The following is a 27,723-nucleotide window of genomic DNA, read 5'->3' as shown; positions in this document are numbered from 1 at the left end:
AATATGTCAACATTTGCATAGTTCAGTCTTTTGCTCTTGTAAAATTGTAAGAAAATTTAATTTTCAAATATTTTGTTTATTTTTCATTATGTGTAAAATTAGTGAATATATTGCTATACAGTTCCAAGCTTAAAATTTGAAATTTTACTTGCTACCAAAAAATAAGCAAAGGGAGGCAAGCCATTTTCTCAGTTTATTTTATCTTTTAAAACTGGAATAGTGAATCAAATGTAATAATTGTATATTTTTTAATGTAATTGATCTATCTTCAACACATTTCTATTTGCAATAAAATGTGTTAAAAGGACCCCTGCTGGAAAGTTTATTTATTGTAATGTTAATATTTGAATTCTGAATTAAAAACTTCATGTGAGTGCTTGTGTTTTTTGCCTTTTCTGATAGTTTCTGATCACAGAATAACTTTTTATATTTAACTGTTCCTATTCTTTGTTTAGAGCAATCTTTCATCTGGCAATCTTTTGCAGAGTAGGAACCTTTTTTCCAGGAGTTAGGCATGATATCAAGAAATTCACAGAGCTACAATATACATTAGATTCAAGCTATTCGTGGAATACTTACTACAACTTATTAATAGCACAATGCAAAGGAAGATGATCAGAGTGTCATGTTTTTTTTTATATATATATAAGCAGTTACTCAAGCACATGCAACATAAAGTATTTTTTTAAATATGAGGAAAATGTACAAGAACCAAATGTATGTTGTCAGAGATCCACAAATGGACAGAGGGCTACGGGTTGTTGATACTGTTTTAGGGTAGAGCCAATATAACCTCCCAAATGGTTTATCTCGGTGTTTTCATTATCACAAAGTTTGTTATTAATGAATTTATGTATTAAATGATCCCTCCCTCCTTTTACCTAACAATAAGCTTTCTGCACATTTCTGTCTCCGTGACTTTACCACTTTACACTGTATTAGAAATACTTGACCATATTGTACTTCCGTTTCCTTTCCTTGTGTAATACTAATTTTTTGCTGTTTCCCAGTCATCCAGGAAATAGGCCTCTCTATCTTTTTTGTTTTCACTTCCTTTTCCTTTACTATATTCATATTGATAAAGATAGTATGGCTTACATATTAGTCAATCTTTTTTTTTTTTAATCTACATTTAATAGTATTTGTGGATTAAGCATTATGTTTTTACATGTTTTTCTTTCAGTACTTTTTTCAGGTTTGTTGAGTTGGTAGGCTACAAGTAATTTCTGTTTTGTGAATATTTTCTATAATATATGGTTAAACAGTTTTGGCTGTAGAATTGTAAAATATGTTCTTCTGAAGTACTTTTTCACTGAATCTGTACTCTGTGTTGTAAGTAATATCAGTACCATTTTAAACGTTTTGATCTTATCTTTCTCAGATTTGACTTTCTTGGAAACACTGAATGGGTTAATGTGAGAACTGATGTACTCCTAATATTTTACCCCTAGTGTTATGAAACTGCACTAGCTAGTTAGAACATATATGTAATAATTTTGTTGTGAACGTTTTATTGTTTTTTTGCATATTTATTCATTTTCACCATTAAACACTAAATGTGATTTATCTTTGGCATGAGTTCCTTGTACTTCTGCTGGTCAAAATGTGTACTGTTTTGATTGTGCTACTGTAGATTTGTGTGCTTTTGCTGCTGTTCCAAGGTCTGTAAATACATAAACAACTCTGTATTAATCTTTATCTGTATATTAACTAAATAGTCTGTGCTAATTAAATAAGTGAATTTGAAGGTCTGTTGCTAAAGATTTTTTTGTTTCAGTTTCATTTTAAACTAAAGACAGTAACAAGGCCATTAATTTTATATGTAATATTGTTTTAGCCCTTTAGAATTACATTATGAGAAATTTTCAAATAATATCTCCTTTGTTATTATCAAATATTTTCACACCTGAAAATGTGAGAAAAATTTATTTAATAATAGTATCCAATTACTTGTGTAAGTCAAAGCATTCTTAATTGTAAATAATTAGTTCATCCTTTGATTTATTCAGTATTCTAATTTGCATTTAAGAAGAAAGCTTCAATTTTAAAAGCAAAATGTCAAGATATTTCATATATAAGGCTCAATTCCAGACTGAAAATAATTACCTATGAAAACACATTTTTGCCTTTTTGAGTTTGTAAGAGCAAAGGCAAAGACTTGGTTGTCTTTTTATCATTTCATCCTACATTTTTTTCATTCATAGGTTCAACGAACAATAGCAAAACAGATTGAGCTGATCAACAGTATTGGAAAGGGGCGGTATGGAGAGGTGTGGAAAGCTAAATGGAGAGAAGAGAATGTAGCAGTCAAAGTATTCTTCACAACAGAAGAAGCCAGCTGGATCAGAGAGACTGAAATCTATCAAACTGTGTTGTTAAGGCACGAAAATATTCTTGGTATGTTTATGTATAAAATAATTTTAATTTTTATAGTTATTGGTTATTTGACTTTTATGTTCATATATATAGTTTTTAGTGTCTTAGTAAGCACTAAATATTTTTGGTTAATTGAAAATTTCTAATGAAGTGTCAGCTATTTAACAATATTTTGCATACCATCCTTTCATTACAAAGGTTTAGGCTACTTTCAGTTTTCAAAATTAGATTCAAGAGTCATGCTTTAATTTTGTACATCTGATTACTAAGGCTCATTTCAAAACCATCAACTGAACCAGTAATCTCTCATCCTAAAATTGAAGATTTATTAACTTATGTTGGTTATTGGGTTGTATTATTAGTGCCCTCTGATGGTAAAACTGACAGTTTGGCATGAGTATTGTTACAGTAATTTCTTTGTTCAGCTAATCAGACTAATGGGTTTCTGGAAATTCAAATATTAAAAGCAACAAATGTTAAGAATAAAACAAACTTGATATTGGAGATTAGTTCAGGATGAGTAAGTAACATAAGTGTCTAAGACTCTCTGAGTAGTAGTGAAGTATATCCTCTTACAATATACAGCCATTCTAGACAGAAAATGGGAATCTAAATTTATTTCTTATTCTTCACATTTTCCTTTTATTTTACATTGCTGATTTTGCTACAGTTACTGTTAGGGTTGAGAAAATAAAGTTTTGCTGAAAAAAATTGATATTCATTTAGGAAGTTTGAGAAGTTATGCAAATGAAATATAAAAATTGTAAAATAAAAAGAGTTATTTCATTTATAACATTAAAAATCATCTTGCACTCACTGATCTAGAAAAGGATTCATAAGCTCAGAGACCAATTTTTCAGTAAAAAAGTTTAATAAAAATCTTTTCAGATGTAAAAAACATTCACTATGTTTAATAAAAGCTTGCCACATTTTGTGATGATACACTTAATAAATTCAGAGCTATTTTATGTATAGTTTCATGGTTACATGATAGCTACAGTGTTAGACAAACAAAATAACAAAACACATGTATGAAGTGTTGATATGTCTTGCACACAATGTAACATTTTGAAAGATAAATTATAAATGAATGTAATTTTTTTATGCAAAAATTTTAATTTCATAATAATAGTTACTAAATGATTATATATGCTTCAAATAAATAATGTTTTGGTATGGACCATTTTACCTTACAGGTTTTGTTGCTGCTGACATACGTGGTACAGGTTCATGGACTCAGTTACTCCTAATCACTGATTATCATGAACGTGGTTCATTACACGATTACCTGAAACTACACACACTAGAAGTTCCTGATCTACTTAGAATGACTTATTCAATATCCTGTGGCCTTTCACACCTTCATAATGAGGTGTTTGGAAAGCAAGGTAAAAATTAAGTTGTCTTTAGGGCTGTGCATTTCATAAATAACGGCATGCTTTAGACAAGAGTTAAAGAAAAATGTAGGCCCTCAACCATTGGAATAGAGTTGTTGTTACTGCCTATTTTTATGGTTTATTAGACTGTTCATTTGTGATTTGTTTGTGCATCTATGCATGCTGTATATTTTCTGATGTTGAATTAAAAACTAAACTACTTATAATTACTTTTCCTTTTCAACTCAATTTGCTTTTACATAGGTAAACCAGCTATTGCCCATCGAGACATCAAGAGTAAAAACATCTTGGTAAAGAAAGATGGAACTTGTGCTATAGCAGACTTTGGTTTAGCAGTGAGATATAACAGGTAAAGTGCCTAATAATCAAGTTAAAGTTACTGTACATACATATAGTTTTTGTACAGCTTTGCATGAACATCTGAGAAAACAAACTTTGTGATTTAACCAGCTACTCTATTTCAAATAAAAGAAAATATATGAAAGAAAATGTATATGTTTTAATAGTGTATATCAAGTTTTTAAGTTTTTGAAGGTATTCCACATAAATATGCATTATCTGAAACTCATCCAGTAATTTTGGCAGATCTGTTCTTAGCAAATGTCAAACACTCAAATAACCAGAAGCTTCTGAAATAACCTGCTCTTTGCCAACTATCTTGCAATAATTTTTTTTTTCAATAGAGGTGAATGTATTATAAATATTATCAAACCTATTTATAAAAAGAAAGGTTATGAAGTAATTCTAAACAATCAGCATTTTGAACTTGGTGTTTGAACTAAGTTATGCTGTTCAGTCATAGTAGATGACACAAGTGGTGTTTCTTATAAAGTATAATTGGCTAATTTGTATTGGTAAAACATTTATAGTTAAGGTTATTCTTTTAACATCAACTCTTTTGAACTGAAGGTGTTAGATCAGGCTTACCAGCATGATAAGGAAAAAAATAGCACATTTTTGGCATATATAGACCAACAAACAAGCAATGTGTTCAATTACATTAAAGGTTTGTGCCACCCAACTAGGGGTAGTTAGTTTTATATGAATGCTGTGTCTTGTCGACCTGTTGCAAGTGCAGAAGTTTGAAATAACTGAAATGGTCTGTTGTATGGCTTGTGTGTGTTACTCTTTTTCATAGGATTTATGCATTACATACATCATTAGAAATCTCTGTATATTTCTTCTGTCTTTTATACAATAGTTATGATGGCTTTTAATAAGTAGTTAAATTTATATTAATTAGTCTTAGACAGTTTTCAAAGCTAGCATAATGAAGCTGGATAAATAATTTTACCATTCCTAAATCCTTTTTTTTCCCTCAACAGTGAGGTAAATGAAATAGATATAGCTGCCAATCAACGAGTGGGAACTAAACGGTACATGGCACCTGAAGTTATTTCAGAGACAATCAACACCTCTCATTTTGATTCCTATAGGATGGCAGACATGTATTCATTTGCTCTTGTTCTTTGGGAGATTTCCAGATGCTGTTTTACAAATGGTAAGTAAAATATCACACTTTTTATTTTCAATCAAATTTTACATTATTTTAAGTTTAAGAATGCCATTTATTTACAAGTTATGAATGTTTAAAGTGAGTTATTTATTTAAGAAATTGCAAATTTTGATTTTTCAACAAAATTATTGATACTTAAGAATTTCCTAGATTGTTTTTAAGTGTGACCTGTTTCTTGTAGAACCTAGAAGGAAGAGACTATTTGCAACTTCGATACAAGTATAGTATTATTAATTTTGAGCCAATAACTGTTTTTCAACCTCAGTTGTTATAATATAATTATCTGTCTGCTTGAAGGCACTATGAGCTTTGGGCTCACATAACTTAGGAAAATTGGGTTGTGAATTTCACTTGTGCAACATGCAGCAGTACGTACAGTAACTCAGATTTCTTAACTTATTATCTGGAAAACTTTCTATGTGTGTTTGAATTGTAAAAGCAAATAATGCACTGTAATCTTCAGTGATTTACATTGAGCTTTTGTTGATATGTTGCTAGAAGAAAAGGCATCTGTAAACAAGTTCCTCTACAGTTTTAGTGAAGATTTGTCTTTTAGAGCTTGCTCTATCATTTCATACGTCATCTTAAATATGATGTTTTAAGTATCATAGGGAAAAATTATGGAAAAAAAGGTGAGGTTAGGCTTGGTTAAGATTATCGTGCACTTGATTGTATCAAATTAAGACTGCTTGCTATGTCAGGTCTTATTTGCACTAAGCCATACCAGTCTGCATAACTACTTGGATGAGCCAGAAAATCACTGTAAAGATGTCTAATAAATATGTAAATGAGTATAAAACAGGTTTATAATTTATTACATGCATATATAAACTTGGTCAATTTGATATATTGTAACCACCATGTAACTATGAAACTTTACACACTATAACTCTGAATATTTTAAGTGTATCTTCATAAGGTTTGACAAAGTTTTAGTAAACATTACATATATTGTACAATGAAAAAATTGGATTTTTAATTAATTATTTTATTAAATATTTGTATGTGAACACATGACTCCTTTACTGAGTCAATTTAAATGCAGGATGAGTTTTCATTTTATTTTCATGTTTCAGTTTAAGTGCAGGGTGAGTTTTCATGTTGCAGTTTAAATGCAGGATGAGTTTTTCATCTTAAAGTTTTCGTGTTTTACATGCATAACTTTTACAACTGCCTCAATAAATATCAAATTTTTTTTCTTAAAATATTGTATTTCATCTCTTTCTGTCACTGCCCTTACACTAACTGCAGTGAACTCATCAATGTGCTGTGAAATAGAGTAGAAATGCTTTTAATAAAATCAGTAATACTTTTTTATGTAGATTGCAACAGATTATTTTAATTAATTATCTGAACAACCTTAGTTTGTAACCTTTTCACATCTGCTTTCTTTTAATTTTATAGTTATATTGTACTTTTGACCCTCGCTGAAGTGAAAACTCAGGTTATAAACTCGGTGTAAATAAAAGTCAGATTACAGTCATAACATGCACAGAGTTTAAGCTTTACCATCATTTCATTTTACCTGTTTTTTTAACTAATCTAAGATAGTTCTAATTTTTATATTTTAGTTACTTTTGAAAAGTATAGATAAAAAAAGAGTTAATTGTTCATTTCAGTGTTGGAGCCAATTGGACTTTGATTCTGTGCTTTGCTAACCCTACTTTGTTTTTTATTGATGTATTGGTTGTTTAAAAATAATTCATAAATCTTTTAACTTTGCATTTTAGAATACAAAAACGTTTTTCAGGCAATAGAAAATAATGGTTCAAAACTAATATAGTTTATCTGGCTTTCTAACTTTAATCAACACCCATCAAGATTTTCCTGCAAACTATTGTCTTTAAGTGCCAAAACAAAACAAATAAACTTAGGATTTCTGCACACTGCTGCAGTATAGTGGTTGTAAGTATATCCATTATATAAGTAGGCATAAGTGAATAATTGACTTGAAGTGCATAAAAAATATAGAGTTCTGTTTAGTGGGTTTAACAAATGTATTGATCTCTTAACAAAATAAGAAGATATGATGTTCAGATTTTATCTTCATGCTTATCAGTATGTTCAGTTTGTATTTGTAATTAGCTAGGCTGCATAGAAGCTGTGTTAAAGTTATAAAATCTAAGTCAGGATAAAATTGTGTTATTTTACACAGAAAAATTGTGAATATTTTAAAATTTTCAGCTAAAACATTAAAATTTGTATTATAAACTATGCTAGGTTTAGTGACATATATTGATAATAAAGTTCTTTAACTCTTTCGTGTTGGGTTCATAATTTGTGGAAATCGACTTGGGAATTTCACATGTTAAGTACACAAGTACTTTTCTTCATCTTATAGTTTCATGTTTCATTTGCATAATCTCTAGAATTTCCTAACAGAATATTAAAAGTGTAACAAAAATGTTTTTATTTAATTTAAATTTTTTACCATGTCACCAACTCCAACCATTATCATCAACGTGCAATACAAAAAAATTATTAAAATTAGGAACTTATTGTCTTTTAATTTCTCTGTAAATATCTTCAAAGATTTTTCTTTTGTTAAATTTGTAATTTTAGGGTTTTTTCCCTTCTCACACAAAGTTCTTTTTTTTTCTCAACAAAAGATTTATTAATTTTTTTAGTGTTTCTGCTTACCTTATTGGTTTATATTTATTAGATTCCTGTTTTTTTATTCACCTGATTTTCTTCATCTGTCAGTGGTTTTATGATGCCGTAGCATGTAGTCGGTAAATTTATCAGTGAAACTAAGCTTTGAACTAGAACTAAGAGTTAAAATGATTGGAAAGAAAAGATTTTAATCTGTAGACATCAATACAGAGTAATTAAAGTGGTAAGAGCAGTAATTTCTAATTTGTTAAAAATATTAACTACCAAGAAGCTGTTTAGAGATGAACAGGAAAAATTATTTCATAACATTTAGTCACAAACCAAACATCTGCAAATGTTTTTAGATTGTTTTTTTTGTTGTTGTTGCTGAAAATTTTTTCATGTTATTGAAAACTTAAAATTCCAATATTTATTGATAAATACACAATTTTCTTCTAGGATAAGACATTAAGTCAACTTAGATTTAGTGAAGACTGTAAGCAACAGAAAGTATTTGGATGACTGAACTCCTTTAGCTATTGAATATTCATCATATTCAAACAACAATTTGAAATGAAATAACTCATGTAGAGCACATAGACCATATTTATTAAATATAAATTGGTCTTGAATAAGAATTCTCATGGCAAAATTTAATATCTAATCTATGCCCCAGGTCAACAGTGAATTTTTATCAGTTTTTCATTTTTTTTAGTAGTCAAAAACAATTGCTGCTTTGTTGATAAAATCAAGTATAAAAAGAAATGTTAATGTGTATTAGACAAGTTGAAATTAAATAGGTATATAAAATAAAATAAAAATTTAAGTTCTGATTTGGAAGTTAGTACATTTCATATTTTTTACCAAAGTACCTTTCACAAACTAAAATAATGATTATTATATTAATTTATATGATGTTTTTAAATCAGAAACTAATATTTAGATAAAACATTTTTACTAAGATTTACTGGAATTTGATTAAGTATTTACATTGTGAGAAAGAAAATGTCAGATGGTGTAATGCCACTGATATAATCAGACTAATACTTAAGGTCAAACCATTAGTTCAAGTGACAGATCTTGTTGAATAGTCATTACTTGCCAGTCATCCAGCAGCTAATTTAATTTCATTTAATCACTAAACTAGCTGTCTGCTAACAATAACTGCCATTAGCTCAAGTAACAGATCTTGTAGAGTTATTATATAAGACCTTTAACATCCAACTGGTGTGGCTAGGTTCATTTAATAGCTAGACTAGCTGTCTACCTACATTGACTTTGCCATTATTTTAAATTATAATTTTTGTTCAGTAGTCATACTAACCCTGTAAAGATCAGTTAAAGTACTTAGTTTCATTTCACTGCCAGCTGTTATATTCCTACAAAGACTTTGCCATTTACCAAAGTGCCTAATTTTGTTAGTAGATAATTTAACTCCCTACCTGCCTACCAGGTTTTTGCTACATAACTGAAATTGGTTGGTATTAGATTGATATTCATTTCCTTAGGATTCTTCCACTTGCTAAAATATTTTTTTTTTGTATCATTGTCAACAGTAGAAGTTACATTACTGGTTCAAAAGGTTAAACTCTATCATGTGGTCAAACTAATTCTCCATGTCATACATTTTGTTACCAACTCAAATAACCATTTTGTGTGAAATAACTACTGCACTTTCCTTCCCCCTTCTTCCAAGAACTTGTCAAACTTTGTTATGGAGTACACCAACTGTAATAGTTATCATGTATATAAGACTATTTTTAAGCTGAGCAAATAGTTCTGGTTTCAGCTGTGTCACCTGAAATTTTTTTAATTGAACCACTACCATTTTCATATGATGTATATATATATATAGTTTTATAATAAATTCAAATTAATATACTATTTTCCATGTAGTTGTCTGTGTGTTTACATAATTTTTACCTTTTCTTTTGTTTCGATGAACCTTCAAAATGACTAAGTGTGTGTGTTTTCTTATAGCAAAGCCACATTGGGCTATCTGCTGAGCCCACCGAGGGAAAGCAAACCCCTGATTTTAGCATTGTAAATCCGAAGACATACTGCTGTACTAGCAGGGGGCAAAATGACAGACAAGTTCATATAAGTGTATAGGCTACCACACAATTTTGATTTTTATATGTATTTCCAGCCCGTAAGTTAAAAAATAACAGTTAGTACTACAGTATGACATTGTGTACATGTGTTATATCATATCTAAGGATAGGAGCTATGAGAGGCTGCACTTGAAAAATGAGAAGTGAGGAGACGACTGGATTTTGCCTTGATTAGTATTTATGATTCAGCAAAAACATGTATGTTAATTTAAACAATATTGATCATGCAAATCCATTATCAGGTTTTCAAGTATCTGATTTTTTTTTTCTAATTCAATAAAAATTGGGTTAATATGAAAATCTACTATCTGTTGCATAACAGTGCCTACCACTTTTCTGGGCAGCTGAGAAATGAATTTCAGGAAAAGAACTGAGGGAGTTTAACATGTATCATTGGTTTCAGGGTTTGTGGTACACATGTAGCTAATTTGCATGACATGATTAAACTGTTTATTTTTCATGGTCTTCTAACATTTTACCTCAAAGTTTAGGACTTTAGGGTGTCATCTTCCCTACATCTAGGTTTCATATACAGGTGTAAAACTTGCTAGTCACATCTTCAACTACTTTTTCAGTATGTTTGTTTACTTATTGAAGCCAGCATCTAAGAAACATTTTGTGATATTTAATTTAAAGGAAATGCATTCAGATAATAGAATGTTCAAATTGTGTCACAAAACTTTTTCAAAGACAGATCATCAAAATGATAGGAATATTTACTGAAAAACTATGTAGATATTAAAATATTTATTTCTGCTTTATTTCCTATCCATTATTTTCTTAAAATACAATAATGTTTCCTTCTTGTATGTTTCTACAGACATTTTAAATGAATATCTAACTTCATTTTTTTAGGTGTTGTGGATGAATATCAGGTACCTTACTATGATTGTGTATCATCAGATCCAAGTTTTGAGGACATGAGAAAAGTAGTGTGTGTTGAAAGTATTCGACCTGCTATCCCTAGCAGATGGAACTCTTGTAAAGTAAGTTGATAAAATTAACTTTTACAAGTAATCCAAGAAAATACAGATTTTTAGAGGAACACTTTTATATTTTATTATTTCTCTCAATCAGTCAATTGCTTTCCCACATTTATTTTTGATTTTCTTTTTCTCTTGCTTATGCTATAAACAATATATATATGAATTTCTTTTTGTGTTACTGTCTTAAAGCACTTAAAATTAATGTTGTTGAATAACTATCGCAAGTATATGTAATTTCTATGCGAGCTGTGAGCTGTAGAGGTCATGTAAAATGCCATAATGTTAGGTAGAAAATATCAGAATTTGCTGTGCCATTAACAGTGTTAGTATTTCAACTTATAATATTGCATTAAGCAAACTAACAGGATTTACAGTAACAAATCTTGCAATATTGATAATTTTGTAGTTGAATGATGTTGAATGCTTTGCAATAGCATTCTTTGGTGCACTGAATCATGTAAAGTTCCATTGTAAACAACAGTTTTTGTAAATAGGAAAACAAAAATATTAGGCAACAAAATTGGAAACGTTTTTCTGAGAGAAAGAAATTTCCATGTGTTGAAAGTTTAGGAATAAAAACACTTGAAGAAAATATTCTGCATTTTTCAATCTCTATTTTTTTTCCAGTTTGTGTGTGTGTGACCAAAGTCCACATGCCCCTGAATTCATTTTGCTATGGCCTTTGTTTATGTCTTTATTAGGACCACTTTTGTGTGTGCCTTATTCATAATTCAGCCTTTGATTCTTCTCATTTTGCAGTCAGTGCCTTATTCATAATTCAGCCCTTGGTTCTCCTCATTTTGCAGTCAGTGCCTTATTCATAATTCAGCCCTTGGTTCTCCTCATTTTGCAGTCAGTGCCTTGTCTGAATTTCCCATTGTTTTGATTTTTTTTTTTAATCTTTTAACATGCCCCTGCCATTCATAGGGTCATTACAAATACAGGCTTTAATCTGCTCGATAGATCAGTGCCTAATTTAAAATAACACTTGTTTTAAGATAATGTATAGTAGTTACATGGAACTATTACAAGATTATCACCAGTCCATAATTGTTATCTGGAGAAACCAAACTGATTGAAAAGATTGACTGTTGAAAATATTACTGTTGAAAATATTATCGTATCTTTTTCATTAGTTGTACACAAGTATATGATGTACACAATGTAGAAACAGTCACATTAGTATTAAGTATGTATATGATGTACACATTGTAGAAACAGTCACATTAGTATTAAATATGTATATGATGTACACAATGTAGAAACAGTCACATTTGTATTAAGTATGTATATGATGTACACAATGTAGAAACAGTCACATTAGTATTAAGTATGTATATGATGTACACAATGTAGAAACAGTCACATTTGTATTAAGTATGTATATGATGTACACATTGTAGAAACAGTCACATTAGTATTAAATATGTATATGAAGTACACAATGTAGAAACAGTCACATTAGTATTAAATATGTATATGAAGTACACAATGTAGAAACAGTCACATTAGTATTAAATATATATACAGTGGAGTACACTGTTAAGTATTAAATATGTATATGTAGAAACAGGTATTTATGAAGTACACAATGTAGAAACAGTCACATTAGTCAACCTGCTTAACCTGCGCGGCTTAAGTGGTCCGCGGCTTAAACCTTTGTGACTGAAAAGCTAAAGTCGCCAACAGCTCCGCCGAGGAGCCTCATCCGGGCCATTGCGTGATCATTATATCATTATATCGAATTAAAAATAATACTTTAATTATTGATCACTTTTTTCACGGATTTATTGAGGATTAACTTTAATGTATGGAGAGGTGTGATTTGGTAACAATGGCGGCCTCCATAAAGCTGACATAGAGAGCGGATAAGATAGATTAACAGTCGATTTCTATTGTAATATATTTTATTTATTTCCCAATTTAAAGCAAATCCTTTTTAAATATCCCCTTGAAGTTATAAAACCAGGATTAAATTTGTAAGCCGTGTTTTTACACGTTCTTAAATTAGCGATGAGCTGCGATAATCCTCGCTCACATCGCTCACAAGACTTGCTACAGCGCTTAAGCAATTTTGCGGTTTACTGGTCTGCGGCTTAATGGCACTCCACTGTATATGATGTACACATTGTTGAAACAGTCACATTAATATTAAATATGCCTACATATTTAAACATTGAGTTAAAGCACACTAGATTTGTTTTAAATATAGTTGAATTTTTACCCTCCTTATGTCCCTCCCTTCTGGTGTCAACAGTGCATTGAACCATGCTTGCAACTGTGCTTGCTTTTAAACTCGACTTTTTCAGCCTGTCCTCTATGTGTGATACATAAAGAGTGAAATTAACAATATTAGATGTCTTTGCTTTACATAATTTAGTGGTATACTTTGTTGTTGTTTTTTCCAGTGTCTTGTTTCAGCAAGATACTCAACTCCATATAAACATATCCTGTTTATGATATTATAAAGCTTATTTTATGTTTGCCAGTCTATATGTCATTTGATTGTTTTAAAATATATTCTGAATTTGTATGGGCTGAGTAATGTTTAACTTTTCACGTAATCTAAGATATAGTAAAGTTGAGGTACACTCAACTTCTAACAAAAATTTTAGTTCTAGTTGAACCTTGATCATGGTATTATCCTTTTTATTTTTTGACTAAAAATTAAGTTTCCTTAGTATTTCAGGTTAGCTTAGTTACAGATTCTATATCCTGTTTCACAACTATAAACATGTTTTTGAAATTAAAAACAAACTGTTAGATAATGTTATTTCTTTAAGATATTTTTTTTCCTCTCTCAGAATCAGAATTTTTAAAATAATATTGGAAAACCTAAAACCATCATGTGATTAAAAATTTGATATAATAAATCCAGTAATACATATGAAAATCAGTAAATTCAAAATTGGTAGGGCAGGGTTATTTGAAAGTATTTAGGGAGTATATGTGTATATATTGTATGATATTTTTATAGGTCCTTCAAACAATCAGTAAAGTCATGCAGGAGTGTTGGCACTCAAATCCATCTGTCAGACTTACCTCCTTACGGGTGAAGAAAACATTACTAAAGTTGAATAGTAGCCAAGACTTTAAAGTTTTTTAAGGCCAATACTACCTCAACTTTTGAGCATTGTCAGCTTCAGTAATACAGGCCTTCTCCACCTCCTCTGAGGAGGCAATTGCATGTGCAGGTCAGAATATTTGAAAAGTGAGTGGCAGCCAGTGGCAGTGTTAACAAAAACCAAATCAGTATGAATCTATCCACACTGTCATCCATTAAAAAGGAATATTTGAAGCATGCCAACAATGCAAAGCCTTGTGTCAAGGCTCTTCACTAAGAAAGCCTGGAGTGAGATATTCTCCCTCACCTTAAAGAAACTTTGTTAAAAGATTTTCGAGATTTAGTGCTTAAGAGGCACAAACCAAGCTCCTGATGAACAGAGATTTCTAGGGAAATGAGCTTCCAGTACAACAACATAAAGTTACATTTATCATAAACTCTACTACTGCTGATCTAGCAGAAGGATGGTCACTGTAAAATATGCAATTTTGTAAGGTAGAGTGCCATTTCATTAAGTTATCAGACTTGTAATTACAGGTACTGTTAAATAGTACTGTATGTGAAGTGGTGTTTTGCAAGAATTGTTTTTTTTATATGCATCAGTTAAAGAAATCAGTGGCTTGTTGGTACAAGCTTACTTAACTAGATACAAATATTCAAACAAAATCAAACATTTTATTTGTGTTTAAGTTTTGTTTAGAGAATTCAAGCATTTGAATTTCATTTATAGAAAGTTTTACAATTTGAATTAGTACATGAAAAAAGTGAGTTCACACATCACAGATGATAAAAAATGGTCCATAATTTGTGTTTTAAGTGTAAGTGTTAAATAGTATGCTTTTTTTATTATTCACCCTGATTTAGTGTCAGAAAAATACAAGATAAATGGAAAATAATAGTGATATATTTTAATCATAAAACATTGTTGAATGTATTCCTATGTTATCCTTTTTTAACAACAAGTAAACGTTAAGGTCATAGAGTATTTAATTATCGGAGATTTTGATCATTTCAGAGTTTTTCGTGTGTTAATATAGACAGTGTATGACTTTTAGATTTGTTGAATATTTTTATAATTTGTGTAACAGTTAAAAATAACATGGTTCCTTTACTACCAGTGTTAATAGCCAGCTTAGCACTAAGTTGAGTGTAGGTCAGTTACCAGAAAAAATGTAAGGTAAACCTTTATCATTATATCTGATATTTACAGAAAGTATATTCACCAAACATGTTCAGACATAAAACTGTTCCAATGCACTTAACATGGAAATATTCCACATTTAGAATGTATACTTGATCTGTAATATTTCCACCACAATACAGGTTTGTGTGCTAAGCACATATATCTGTTTCAACATTACACACTTGATGTGCAATATTTCCAACTCCAGTAACATACATTTGATGTGGAGTATTTCTAAAACAAGAAAGGTATGTTAGCCAATGCCATAAATTTGTTTCAACAGTGCACACTTGTTGGGGAATATTTCCAACTACAGTAATGTATGGTTTTATGTGGAATATTTCCAGAAAAAGAAAGGTATGGGAAACAAACATGACAAATTTGTTTCAACACTATCATCAGGGAATATTTCAAACTCTAGTAATGCGCATTTGATGTGGAATATTTCCACCTTAAGACAGCTGTAATATAGCTGACAAAAAAACTTTTCATGGAATGTAGACTTGTGTGGAATGATTCCAATACATGAAACAGTTGTGTATTTACCACAAAAATTGTTGCAGTAGTTCACATCTGATATGTAATATTTTCACCATAAGACAGCTAGATATGATTAATAACAAAACTTTTCCAACAGGGCTTATTCTTACTTCATAAGAATTAATTATACATCATTGGAGATACAAGTGACCATTCACATAATATTTTGCTCCCAAAACAATAGTATTGCTTGTGAGATTTCTTTCTAAAGAGGGCATGAGTTGTGTGGGATATCAAATTCTATACAATTAATTTCACAATAACTTTTATCAGTCAGTATTTTTGAAGGTTAAAAAAAATGTTCCTTGTAATCAAGAAACTCATTTCAAGCTGAATCCAGAAATACAATAAAGCAAGATAAAACTTATTAAATTATTTTTTTGGAATTTCAGGAACAAAACAATTAACTGGAGAAAGTATAAATATTTCTTTATATATTTTGTAAAAAAAGTATGGAATATTGTTAATAAAAGTGAATAATAATATAAGTATAAATTACAAGTCCCTCTATGGCAAACCTGCAGTGTTAAAATCTATGGTTTGATGGTCATAATGGACAGAATGAAGATAGCCCAATGTGTAGCTTTGCATACAAAACAAGAAAAAAAACCCAAAGAAATGTAATAAGTTAATAACATGGAAATGAATTGTCACAAAGCTTTTCATTTAGTTTGTAATATATTCTGTTAAAGTTTCTTGGTTCTGAATTTTGTGAGATTGCAATTCAAAGTGTAAAACAATTGTGTATAGTGCAGTTTGCCATTCTTATGTTAAAGACTGTCAAGTCTAGCTCATACTTCAGATTTTCATGGAATTCATGTGTACTTTAATATTGAAATTGTATTCATAGCTTTGGCAGTTTTTTATATATTTTTATGGTAGCATTTTAAAGTTATTTAAATGAACCAGTTTTTAACAATGGATGTGGTAATTTACTCAAAAGTTAGAAAAATAGGTTCATGCATTGTAATTAATAGAGTGAAAATATTTCAAAATATGTGTAAATTTGTTTGTTTCTAAAGATGATTTATTTTAATATAACTATTAGACAAAAGTATTAGTTAGGTAAAGCCAGGCAGTCCAAAAAGGATTACGATAAACTTTTTACAAATATATAATTGCATTTAAAAAGCTAAAGTTACTGGTTAAGTAACAATAGTTATGGACATAAACATACGTATGGAAGTAAATTTCAACTGAAACAACATAAACAAATGGGAAAAAATACCAGAAAACTATTGCCTGGTTTGATTTTTTCATGTATTAAAGTTTTGCTGATGTGCAATATTTCAATCTTTCTATCTTAATTGTGCTATAAAACAAGTGTACAATTGATATACTACCTCTCTTTAATTTTAATCTGTATAATTTCTGAGATATCTTCCTAGGTATTTTAAGTATGATGATGTAAATTGCAGTATTACTGTAATGTAATGATTAGACAAGCTAGTAATATGAGGCAAGAAGGATTGGATGCAAGATATCAAGGTAATGGAAAGCGGAAATCTTCCAGTTATATCTGTGAAAGCAACAGGTTTTAGTATGCTCTGTTTCTGAACTTAACGTTATTCCCTACACTTGATAAATTTTAGTCAGACTTATTACAGTTAAGATATTCACAATACTAAAATGAGAAATCGGTTTTTATTGTAGTTTCTCTTTGTGCTTATTAAAAACTAAACAGATTGTCCATAAATTAGGATACCAGTTTTTTATTTTTATTTTTTGTTAAACTAAAACTTTTATTTACCTACTCTTAAAGAGGGGACAAGGTGTTTTATAATCTGATGGTAATTCTACATTTCTTGGTAAGGGGAAGTCAAACACCAGTTTCATTTCTTAAGCATGTATTTGACCACCACTGATTATCATTGCATTTAAGAAATAATATACAAGTAATAAATATTTTTGCATGGTTTTTGTTCTTTCAGAGGTGAATCTTCGGTTCAGTTTCTGCTGGAATATTTGAAAAGTAATTTGGTGATTGTAATCGTTTATGCTAGTGTTACCTATTGAGAAAGATACTTTAATTTTGCTGCTTGAAACTTTCCTATAAAGTCTTGTTCCAAGTGTTATCCTCTTTAAATCTCCTGTGCGTATATGCGTGGATACTTTCCAACATTAAAGGTAATACGTACTAGAAAAAAAAGGAAGTGTTACAGCTATTTGAGTTCAGTTGAAATTAATTTTTATTATTGCTCTTTTCGACTGATACTTACTTACCTGTGATTCTTGTTTGTATTGTCTTTATTTATACATGTAGATCAATTGTATTGTATTTTAAAATGTATTTAAATGTTGGTAAAGTGTCACAAACTGGAAGAAAGTCCAAACTTGCATGAATCCAGACAGATGTGTTTAAATTTATTTTGTTGTTTGAAAGAAATATCCACTGGGGAGTTGTTTCTTTCAGTTAACAATACTCATTCCAACTTAGTTGTGTATCTTAGAACAAGAAAGGTCAGGTGGATGTTTCTGAAAGAATTGATATTATTTTTCCAAACACTGCCTTATTCAGAAAAGTGGATATGAACAACTTATTTGTACAGTTATGTTTTGAACTATCATCCAACAGTTATCTAGTTCAACATTGTTTTCATGCTGATAAGTGACTATCTGTTCATTCTTCGTTTGTTTGCATTTACGTAGCTTATTGAGATGTTTTTCCTGTTGCTGGCAGCGTATACATATACCATTGTATGGGCAGTCTAGTACTGATTTTCATTTTCATTTGTTCACTAATCTGAAGATCAGTGACAACCTAATTTCACAAACTTTTAGAAATCAAACTTAAATGTATTATAAGCTTACTAAAATACTTAGTAGGTTTTTTTTTCAGAATTATTTGTGTAAATTAGTTCTAAACTCATAAAGTTTTTTTTCTGTTTGTATGATGCCATTCAAGAAATAGGTAATTGTATAAGTGATAGGAAAATTAAAAGAACAGTTGTAGCATCTTGCCAAAAACTGGAAGATTCTAAGTTTGATTAAATAAGCATGTTAAAATACTGATCATTACACTCTTGACGATTTTCAAATGTTTAATGCCAAAATCTGTACATAAGAAAGGAACTTGTAAGCACTTATGAATAATATGGTGTTTAACAACCACATTCTAATTGGTTGGTTCATTTTAATGAAAACGTTTAAACAGTTAATTTATGAGTAATAATTTTCTGCTGAAAGATAAGTAAGGAACTACCTGAAATAAGTCCCCCAGTACCACGGCGTTATGTTTTTGGACTTTCAATACTAGAATTCGGGTTTCGTTACCTTGTGGGGCAGAGTACAGATAGCCCATTGTGTAGCTTTGTGCTCCGTTTAAAATCAGCAAACACAACAACCTGAGGTAATCCTCTATAGACTTCTGGCTTTTTGTGCCATATAACTAAAGAAATGTGTATGATATTAGATCTCCACGTTTTTATTTAGTTCAAAATAGACATACAGCTGTTTATACAAATATAAATAACCTTTTTGTTAATACATTGTAAAGATGTAATCGTAAGTACAGACTCGGTGTGTTTTCATATATGGTTTTTATCTTATCTCCTCGTGTTCCATGTACTTTTTGTTTTTTGAATCATTATTTTAAACCACAAATAAATATTAAAATTGGATCAAAATCAAAATGCTATTCCTAGTTTGGGGTTAAAGGTAGTTGTTATACCCAAGTTCTTTTGAGTGTATATGAACAAATAACTTTTCTTAGGACTGAATAGGTGTTTAGACAGCACTGCTAATAATTTAATAGGTAAAGAAGTTTTACGCCTCATCCGGCTTGTTTACTTATGCATCAAAATTATAAACAGTCTCTTCAGTATTTCAGAAAATGGAATTTTAGTTTATGTTAAATTAATGTTTAATTAATATGCAGAGCACATACATACATACATACATATTCCAGCAGAAATATTTTGGCAAACAACCATTTATCTGCGAAATTATATCGGAATCGGTGCCTGATATGGAATATCTTTTTTTTTATATATAAAAAAGATAACCTAACAATACAGCTACATATTCTACGTAACGAGTTTCGTACTTATGATAACTTGTGTATTGTCTGTTTAACTGAGTATTGTTTAAAATGGCCATAGGTTTCTGTTTTTTGTTTGAGAACAAACATATCTGTACAAGAACTACTTGTCAGACTGTTATTTCCAGTTGCCAAGATTGTTTTTCCTTCATTCCAAACAGTTGAACTGTTTATGTAATTACGTGAGAGGTTAACGTTATCAAAGTGACGTTTGTAATGGTGATTTTTAACGGGCATGTATGTACATAAAATATGGTTACATTTTAAAACCAAAATGTTTTCAAGTTTAAAAGTCTTATGGAGTTGAGTTATTTTGAAAGGCATCGACACAGAATTACTAAGCGACAATTTTAGGAGAATGTTTTATTTGTTATTTCCTTGTTATATCAGTATCAACTACTGTTTATTATTTGTTCAGAAACATAAATAAAAGTTATTCTACGTCTACTAAAAATAAAATGCTACCTGTGAACTAAGTGTTTACCCACAAATACAGCAATTATAATGAACACTGGTGTTCATCGTGTTTTAATAACCGTTATAGATTCAATTCAGATTATATTTACTGAATAGTTAATGCTGATATTGTCACAGAAAATAATAGTATTATTTTATAAAGAACGTAGGGGGCAGCAATCTTATGGAACACAAGGCTATTGTTTCAGCTGTTGGTGTGTTGCTGCAATCAGTAGAATTGCATCAGTGCCTTCAAACTCGAAAACCTCCACTCTGTACTTAGAATACGTGTAATACGACGTTAAGACGGGCTATTATCAAAATTAAATGCACTTGATTATCACAGGTGAAATATTTGGTGCCTTCGAGCTATTTAAGTTATATATAGTTATTAGATTTCTCAAGAATAAAAACTAAATTAATTACAGCTTGAAGTTTTGGGCCAGTTTTACGAGAACTTGCTTTAACTCAATATTCAAAGGTCAGAACAGTTGGTTTTCTTATGTTGTCAGCAGGATAAACTGTATATTGTATTATTTTCCACAGTTTGTTTGAATTAAACTCAAAATGTTTCTCAGTATATTGTGTTCGTTTTGTTTTTTACTGTTACGGTTGTCTTTGATAATACCAAAAACAAGGACATTTCGTCACGTTAAATTTGAACGTTTTTAAAGTTTATTCAACAAAAACAGTAAAATAAGTAATTGTACAATTCACATCAAGGTAAAAAGTGCAATAGACATAAAGATGCTAACGACAAACCATGTATGTAAAAGCGCTAAAAGTTTATCTGATCTATGAACAACTGAAAACCACGCTATCGTAATGAGCTCCGAAACGATGTTATTTTTGAATGGCAACCCTAAAAAATATTCAGTTATTCCCCCCTTGCATTTGAGCCTCATGCTTCACTGTTGGATAGTTTATAACAATCACCAACTCAAATATGATTGGTCAGACCTCAATAAAGATTATAAAAAACGCCTCCAACCACGTGGCCATGAATTGTAAATGACATTATTTAATGCAAATCACAAATGTATTAATTAATTAGAAATATCTGAATTACATTAATACAACTGATATGGAAAATTACTTGGTATTTTTGGAAATATTATGTGAATTGTTTTTACATAAAAAAACGCCCACTCCAAAGTGATTTAGTGGTAAATCTGGAAACTTGTAGCACTGAAAATTGAGTTCTAATATACGTGATGGGCACAGCAAAGATAGTCCATTGTGCATGCGTGCCATTTTTCCGCTAAAACGCGGATTTCCGCGGTTTTCAAACGGCCAACGATCACCCACGAGATTCGTGTAAATTCGAGGAGAAAATATGAGCGATTTGGGAACCGGGTAGGTGGTTTTTGAGGAAAAATCGTATTTTTTCAATGTTTATTGCAGAAAAAAAAAATCTGACCGCCATCTTGGAGGCAGTCTTGTTGCAGGCCTCGTGGTCTGGTATCGTGTGCATACCAGACGATAAAATATTCTCTACGCTCCAAAGAAACAACAGCGATTGAAATGTTTAAAAGGAAAGATGTTCATTTTGATCCTGTAGACAAGAGAATGTGTAAGGACATTAGAACAGCAGCTTCAAAGTATGCCTCAAAGCTGAGGGAGAATCAGAAGAAAAGGGCAGAAAGGCTTGAGGCCTATGGTTCTGTGAAATCTGGCCCAGCCACCTTGGCTAAAGAAAAAGCCTAGAAAGTCGCAGAGGCACAGAGAGCTGCTCATTCAGAGAAGGAGAGAAAAAAAGCTCTGAAGAGAGCACTGGAAACCCTTGTCTCGAAAAAGAGGAAAGTAGCCAAGATTGATTAAAGGAAATTTGACTGTTATTTATGCAGCAGGGCAGAAGTTGATATCAGTGACTGAAAAACATTTTATTATTATCTGCAGCATACAGTGCCAGTGGTTTATTTTAAAGCATATCATTACTTTTATTTTGAAGCAATGTCAAAGCTTTCCTTGATTTGCTGTTTCAGTTTGTATTGTGAAAGAATGAAAAATATACTGTTATTGAGGTACCAGTTATTTACTGACAAGATTGTATAGATGAACAAGTTTTGCTGTAGGTAGTCATGTAGAGTAATTTTAATGGAATACATGCAGCAGAGCAGTAGTTGTTGATGTCAGTGACTGTACAAAATTTAATTTCTGAGGCATATCACTGATATCAGTAGTTTAATATTGAACCATATCAGTAGTTGAATTTTTAAGCAATGTCATAGCTTTCCTTCATATGCTGTTTTAGTTTGTATTGTCAATTTGTGAAAGAATGGAAAATTCACTGACATTAAGATACCAGTAGTATAATGACAAGATTGCATATATGAACAATTTGAACTGTAGGTAGTCATGATTAGCCAAAAGAGTAATTTTATGTGATTTGAAAATTGGATGAATATATGCAGCAGAGAAGTAGTTATTGGCAATGACTGTAAAACATTTAATTGGCAGCATACCAGTAGTTGATGATGATGATGTTATTGATGACAAAAAGGATAATAATGAAATGATTTGTATTTGAAATATTTACTGAGTTATTTTGGCTTTATTAACTCATATTACTAATATATTTTGATTTAGAAAAAAATTAAACTGAATAAATAGCAAATAAACAATCTTAAATTTCATTTATTTACTTTTTATTTTATTTGTTAATTTTAGATATTTTGATATATCTTCTAAAAAATGAATGCAAATTAAAAGAATAAATCAATCTGCTAAAAACTGTAAATGAAAGTTATAGTTTTTATTAGTTTGATTTAGTCTTTTAATTTCCTTTTGTTATTTTATATGACATATATTGTGTACTTTTCCAACATTGCAATGTCAAAAAACATAAAGAAATTATGTTCCAGATTGCACCAAATCACACCAAATAGCATCCATTTTTTTTTTAATTTCCCGGGGAGCATGCCTCCGGACCCCCTAGTCAGGCGCTGCTGCGCCGCGCTGTGGCGCCAGGTTATATACCATTTCCTCTTTTTTTCATAAATGTCATTGGTATGCCTGATTGTGCAGCTTTTAACTTAACCATAATAAAGCAAAATATTTTAAAATATGTAAATTCTGCTCTTGCCTTCATTTAGATGATTTTATAAATGAGTAATGAAGGCTATATTTAGATGAAACAAATAATTTTACTATTTAAGATGCAACATTCATAGAAACTGAAGTAACAATAGTAACTTTGACATTGTGAGCAAATCACTTCTTATAAAAACAAGGATACACTTCAACATTGAAATAATGGTTTTCATCTTTAAATAGCAACACATCTCATAAAGTTGGTAACAAACCCTTGAACTGAAAAACAAGGCATGGGCTCACACTATAAAGATTCTTCTTAAAAATTATATTCAAGTTACGGTCACACAAAAACTAACACTGAAACAATATTTAAAAAACTACATTAAAATCAAACAGATTTATTGGTACTGCGAAAATAATACACACATACATCTATATATATGTTCAGTACACACATAGTACCCTTAAATTACAAAGAAATATACAAAGTGTTACAACATACTTGAAGTTAAGTCGAGGCTCCACTCCCTTTCACCATTAGACCACCAGTTGATCTTCGATGGTGTCTGTGGTTTTACAGTTATTACTGTCTAGATGGTTGGAACCTTAGTAATGGCTGATGTTACTTCGGCCCTTGGCCCGGCATGGCTAAGCGTGTTAAGGCGTTCGCTCTCGTAATCCGAGGGTCGCGGGTTCCAATGCCGGTCGCACCAAACATGCTCGCCCTTTCAGCCGTGGGGGCGTTATAATGTGACGGTCAATCCCACTATTCGTTGGTAAAAGAGTAGCCCAAGAGTTGGCGGTGGGTGGTGATGACTAGTTGCCTTCTCTCTAGTCTTACACTGCTAAATTCGGAACGGCTAGTGCAGATAGCCCTTGAGTAGCTCTGCGCGAAATTAAAAAAAAAGCTTCGACTCTCATAAAGCCAGGACAATTCAAGAGAATATTGAAGGTCTAGAAAGGTTTTCTTTAGCTTCAAAACGTAGTGTACCAACAAAAGGTGTGAGCACATTTGGTAACATCAGCAAGTAGTTGAACTGCGTTTCTGATAAAGCATCTTTTCAGTGGACACCACTTCTTCTTTGCCAGCATAGGTGTCCTCTTTGGTGTTGTTTGGAATGGCAACAAGGATAGCTGCTAGATTACTTGAAGGATTAACAAGTTGGCTATACTGTGACTTCCTCAGTAACTGGTATATTCAGTAAACTTGATTTTTAGAAGACCTACTGCTTCCGAGGGGGAAGAGCTTAATCACTGAAAATTTCAGAGCTAACTCTGAGAGATAGAGAGAACTTTTCAATGTACAATGCATTGTCTTTCACACCCTAAACCAAGATAAAACACGCAGACCATCTTCTGAAGTCCAGTTTTAACAGCACATACCACATTTTTAATGTGGAAAAAGTTTCAGGTATACTCGTTTTCATTGAATTAGTGACCCATAATACAACTCATTCAATTTTTCGGGATAATCTGGCAAGCAAGGCATGATGATTGATCTAAACAAATAGTTAGTTGAAGGAAGAGATGGTCAAGAGAAATTGGGGTGTTATAATGTGACAGTAAATCCCACTATTCGTTGGTAAAAGAGTTGGCGGTGGGTGGTGATGACTAGCTGCCTTCCCTCTAATCTTTCACTGCTAAATTAGGTACTACTAGCGCAGATAGCCCTCGTGAAGTTTTGCGCGAAATTCAAAACAAGTTAAACCACGTACTTAAGATAATTTTAATCCAGTATTTCATCCTAATTTGAAAATACGTAGTTTATACGAAAAGGTAAAGCTCAAAATTTTTCTAAAATGTTCTGGGGACTTTTGGTATATTTTAAATTTGTAAATAATAATGTTAAATAATAAAAATCATTATTTCGTCGTGAGTACTGGTGTGACAAAGGACATTACAGTGACTGGTAACAGACATATACGATAACATTAGCAGGACAACAGCTTAAGGAATTTTCAAGGATGTTGAATGGTTGCTGAAATTTGTTTATTTGGCAGGGAAATTTACATTTGTATAAGTTGCTTTTTGTGTTGTGACAGATAGGTATATCTCTTTCATCTTCACCTAGTAAAAGAAATATTTTACTTCTTCTGACATCCTGCTGGTAATCAGGAAATACATGAAACATACACGTAACATGAATTTGTATGTCAAACATACGGATAAATTAAAATAAACTCATCCATAAATTAAAAATTTAAATTAATAAGTTATTATCTTAAATTTCAAAAATTGTAATATAATATAATGTAATAATGAAGCACTTTAACTATTAATAAACATGAACACTATTCGTTTATTTTTTTTATTATATTAATGTTTGAGACATTTTTATTGATTTTGAAGTATTTCACTCTGGTATTATGATTCCTGGTTTGAGTAAAAACATCGAAAACACGCCGGTAAAACTCAGACGTGGTTAATTAAAATTCGGCTTTTTCATTGGACAGTAGTATTCCGAGAGAACATTATAGCTCACTATTCTTGTAATAAAAGCGAGCTAGAAAGTTATAATCCTACATTGATTGTCATATTCCAATATTCATTGATCATGTTCTATATTAATTCACGTTATGGTTTTGCAAACATGTTTGTCAGCAAACTTCTCCCACAATTTTAAGGTAGTAAGACTAAACTTGACAGACGGACTTGAAGTGATCTGGGAAGTGCTTTTATCTATAGGATATTCTCTTAAGTACACTTGGAAGTTCATACAGGTGTTGTGGAGTCTGTGGTAGGTTTTCTAAGTCGCTGAACAAGAATCTGACATAATAAGTCAGACGCCATTTTAAAAACTGTTTATACCTTGCAGGTTAGATTTACACGACTGTTTCGTTTAAATTTGATATGAGAGTAATGATTTAGATAATTATAAAGCCTGAGTGTTAAATTTAGTATTTTCAAAAGCGATAATTTACGCCAAGTTTGCTTAATTGTTTACGAATCATTTATTGTGTAGTTCAATTGTTGTGAATTGACCTCCTGTCACTCGAACCTTCTGCTATTGCTTGTTGCTTTAAGTGAGTATTGTAGTTTGTAGATCTATGAAGCCAATCTTTTGAAAAGGTTCTTCGAAAAGAATAAACGCCTAATGAATGCAGCTACTGAGGTACAGGTGGACATGACAGGTGTAGCTATCATAGACGCAGAACCAGAAGGCAAGGGCTTTGTCACAGAAAACCTACTAGACCTAAGATCATTGTGTCGAGATGAGACATATGTTGTCGAAAACATAAGTGAAAAATTGACTGGCAAGTAGAAGAAAGACCAATAAGAGATGCTGTGTCAGTACGCAAAAGTCTTCATAGACAGACCAAGCAAGACAGAACTTGTGCAACACAAGATCGAGACCGAAAATCCTGTCAAGGCGAAACCTTTGTGTAATGAAATGCAAATGTTGATGTAGACTGTATGAGGAGTCTTTGTGTATGAGCTCAAAACATTATCCGAACTTTAAAGTACAAAATAAGACAAAATTTATGTCAAGTTTATTTGGAATAAAGCAAGATGAATTGTGAGTGAAACTTGTCTTCTCCTCACCAATTCTGTCCGTAGAAGATTCTTTTGGTATACGGTACAACTCTGTTGATGTTTGTTTTCGGTAAAAGTACAAAACTTAGAATCATAAAAATAAATCGCTATGCTATATGAACAAAGAAGAAATTTGGTCCACCATTAAAATAAAGTAAGGTTTGTTTGTTTGTTTTTCAGTTGATCCAAAACATAAATCATGTTTGATTAAATGTATGCGAGATAATCTGTAAGGGCTAGACGCGACGAGTCATAAGAGTTATGGTTTTGTTTGTTGGTTTTTGAAGTTCGTGCAAAGCTACACGAGGGCCATCTGCGCTAACCATCCCTAATTTAGCAGTGTAAGGCTAGAGGGAAGGCAGCTAATCATCACCGCCAACTCTTGGGCTACTCTTTTAACAACGAATAGTGGGACTGATCGTCACATTATAACATCCCCACGGTTGTAAGGGCGAGCATGTTTGGTGCGACGGAGATTCGAACATGCGACTTTCAGATTGCCACTCGAGCGCCTTAACCACCAGGCCATGCCGGGCCTAGAGTCATATTTCACTGTTCGTTGATGCAAAAATGGTTTGGTGCTCTTTGATGGAGTTGGTGCAATATAAAATAATAGCCAAAGCTTTATCTCTGAGTGCTGTCAACGAGTTGTCATCTGTTTAGTCTTTCAGCTCAGAATTTTCGTACAAGGCTACAAAAACTTACTTCATAGATCTAAGTGAATTTTTAGATGATACTTACAATGATAAACAAGCAACCTAAGAGTTTCCGTTTGATATTTGTGACAGTCAGTGAATTAGAATTCTAAAAACACAGATAACAAACAAAATTCAACTGCTCATCATATAAGGTTTTTAACATGACAGACAACAGCTATAATATTATTGTAG

At 31.2% G+C, this 27,723-nt stretch overlaps 1 protein-coding gene across 7 annotated transcripts in view; it reads left to right on the top strand.

Annotated features, from left to right (window-relative positions):
* LOC143255818 (bone morphogenetic protein receptor type-1B-like) overlaps window positions 1-20,843 on the top strand; it is a 69,419-nt gene extending 48,576 nt beyond the window's left edge. For all 7 annotated transcript variants that reach the window (XM_076512093.1, XM_076512095.1, XM_076512098.1 and 4 more), the window contains 6 exons: window positions 2,205-2,397; window positions 3,573-3,764; window positions 4,017-4,122; window positions 5,099-5,274; window positions 10,851-10,981; window positions 13,959-20,843. In XM_076512093.1, coding sequence (XP_076368208.1) covers window positions 2,205-2,397; window positions 3,573-3,764; window positions 4,017-4,122; window positions 5,099-5,274; window positions 10,851-10,981; window positions 13,959-14,087 — 927 coding nt within the window. In that variant the 3' untranslated portion in view covers window positions 14,088-20,843. The remainder of the gene's footprint in view (window positions 1-2,204; window positions 2,398-3,572; window positions 3,765-4,016; window positions 4,123-5,098; window positions 5,275-10,850; window positions 10,982-13,958) is intronic.
* The last annotated feature ends 6,880 nt before the right edge of the window (window positions 20,844-27,723 follow it).

Source organism: Tachypleus tridentatus, chromosome 7, assembly GCF_004210375.1.
Source record: "Tachypleus tridentatus isolate NWPU-2018 chromosome 7, ASM421037v1, whole genome shotgun sequence".
Classification (NCBI taxonomy): Eukaryota; Metazoa; Arthropoda; class Merostomata; order Xiphosura; family Limulidae; genus Tachypleus; species Tachypleus tridentatus.
The sequence above is the reverse complement of the archived record's forward strand: the minus strand, read 5'-3'. Positions and strand labels throughout refer to the sequence as shown.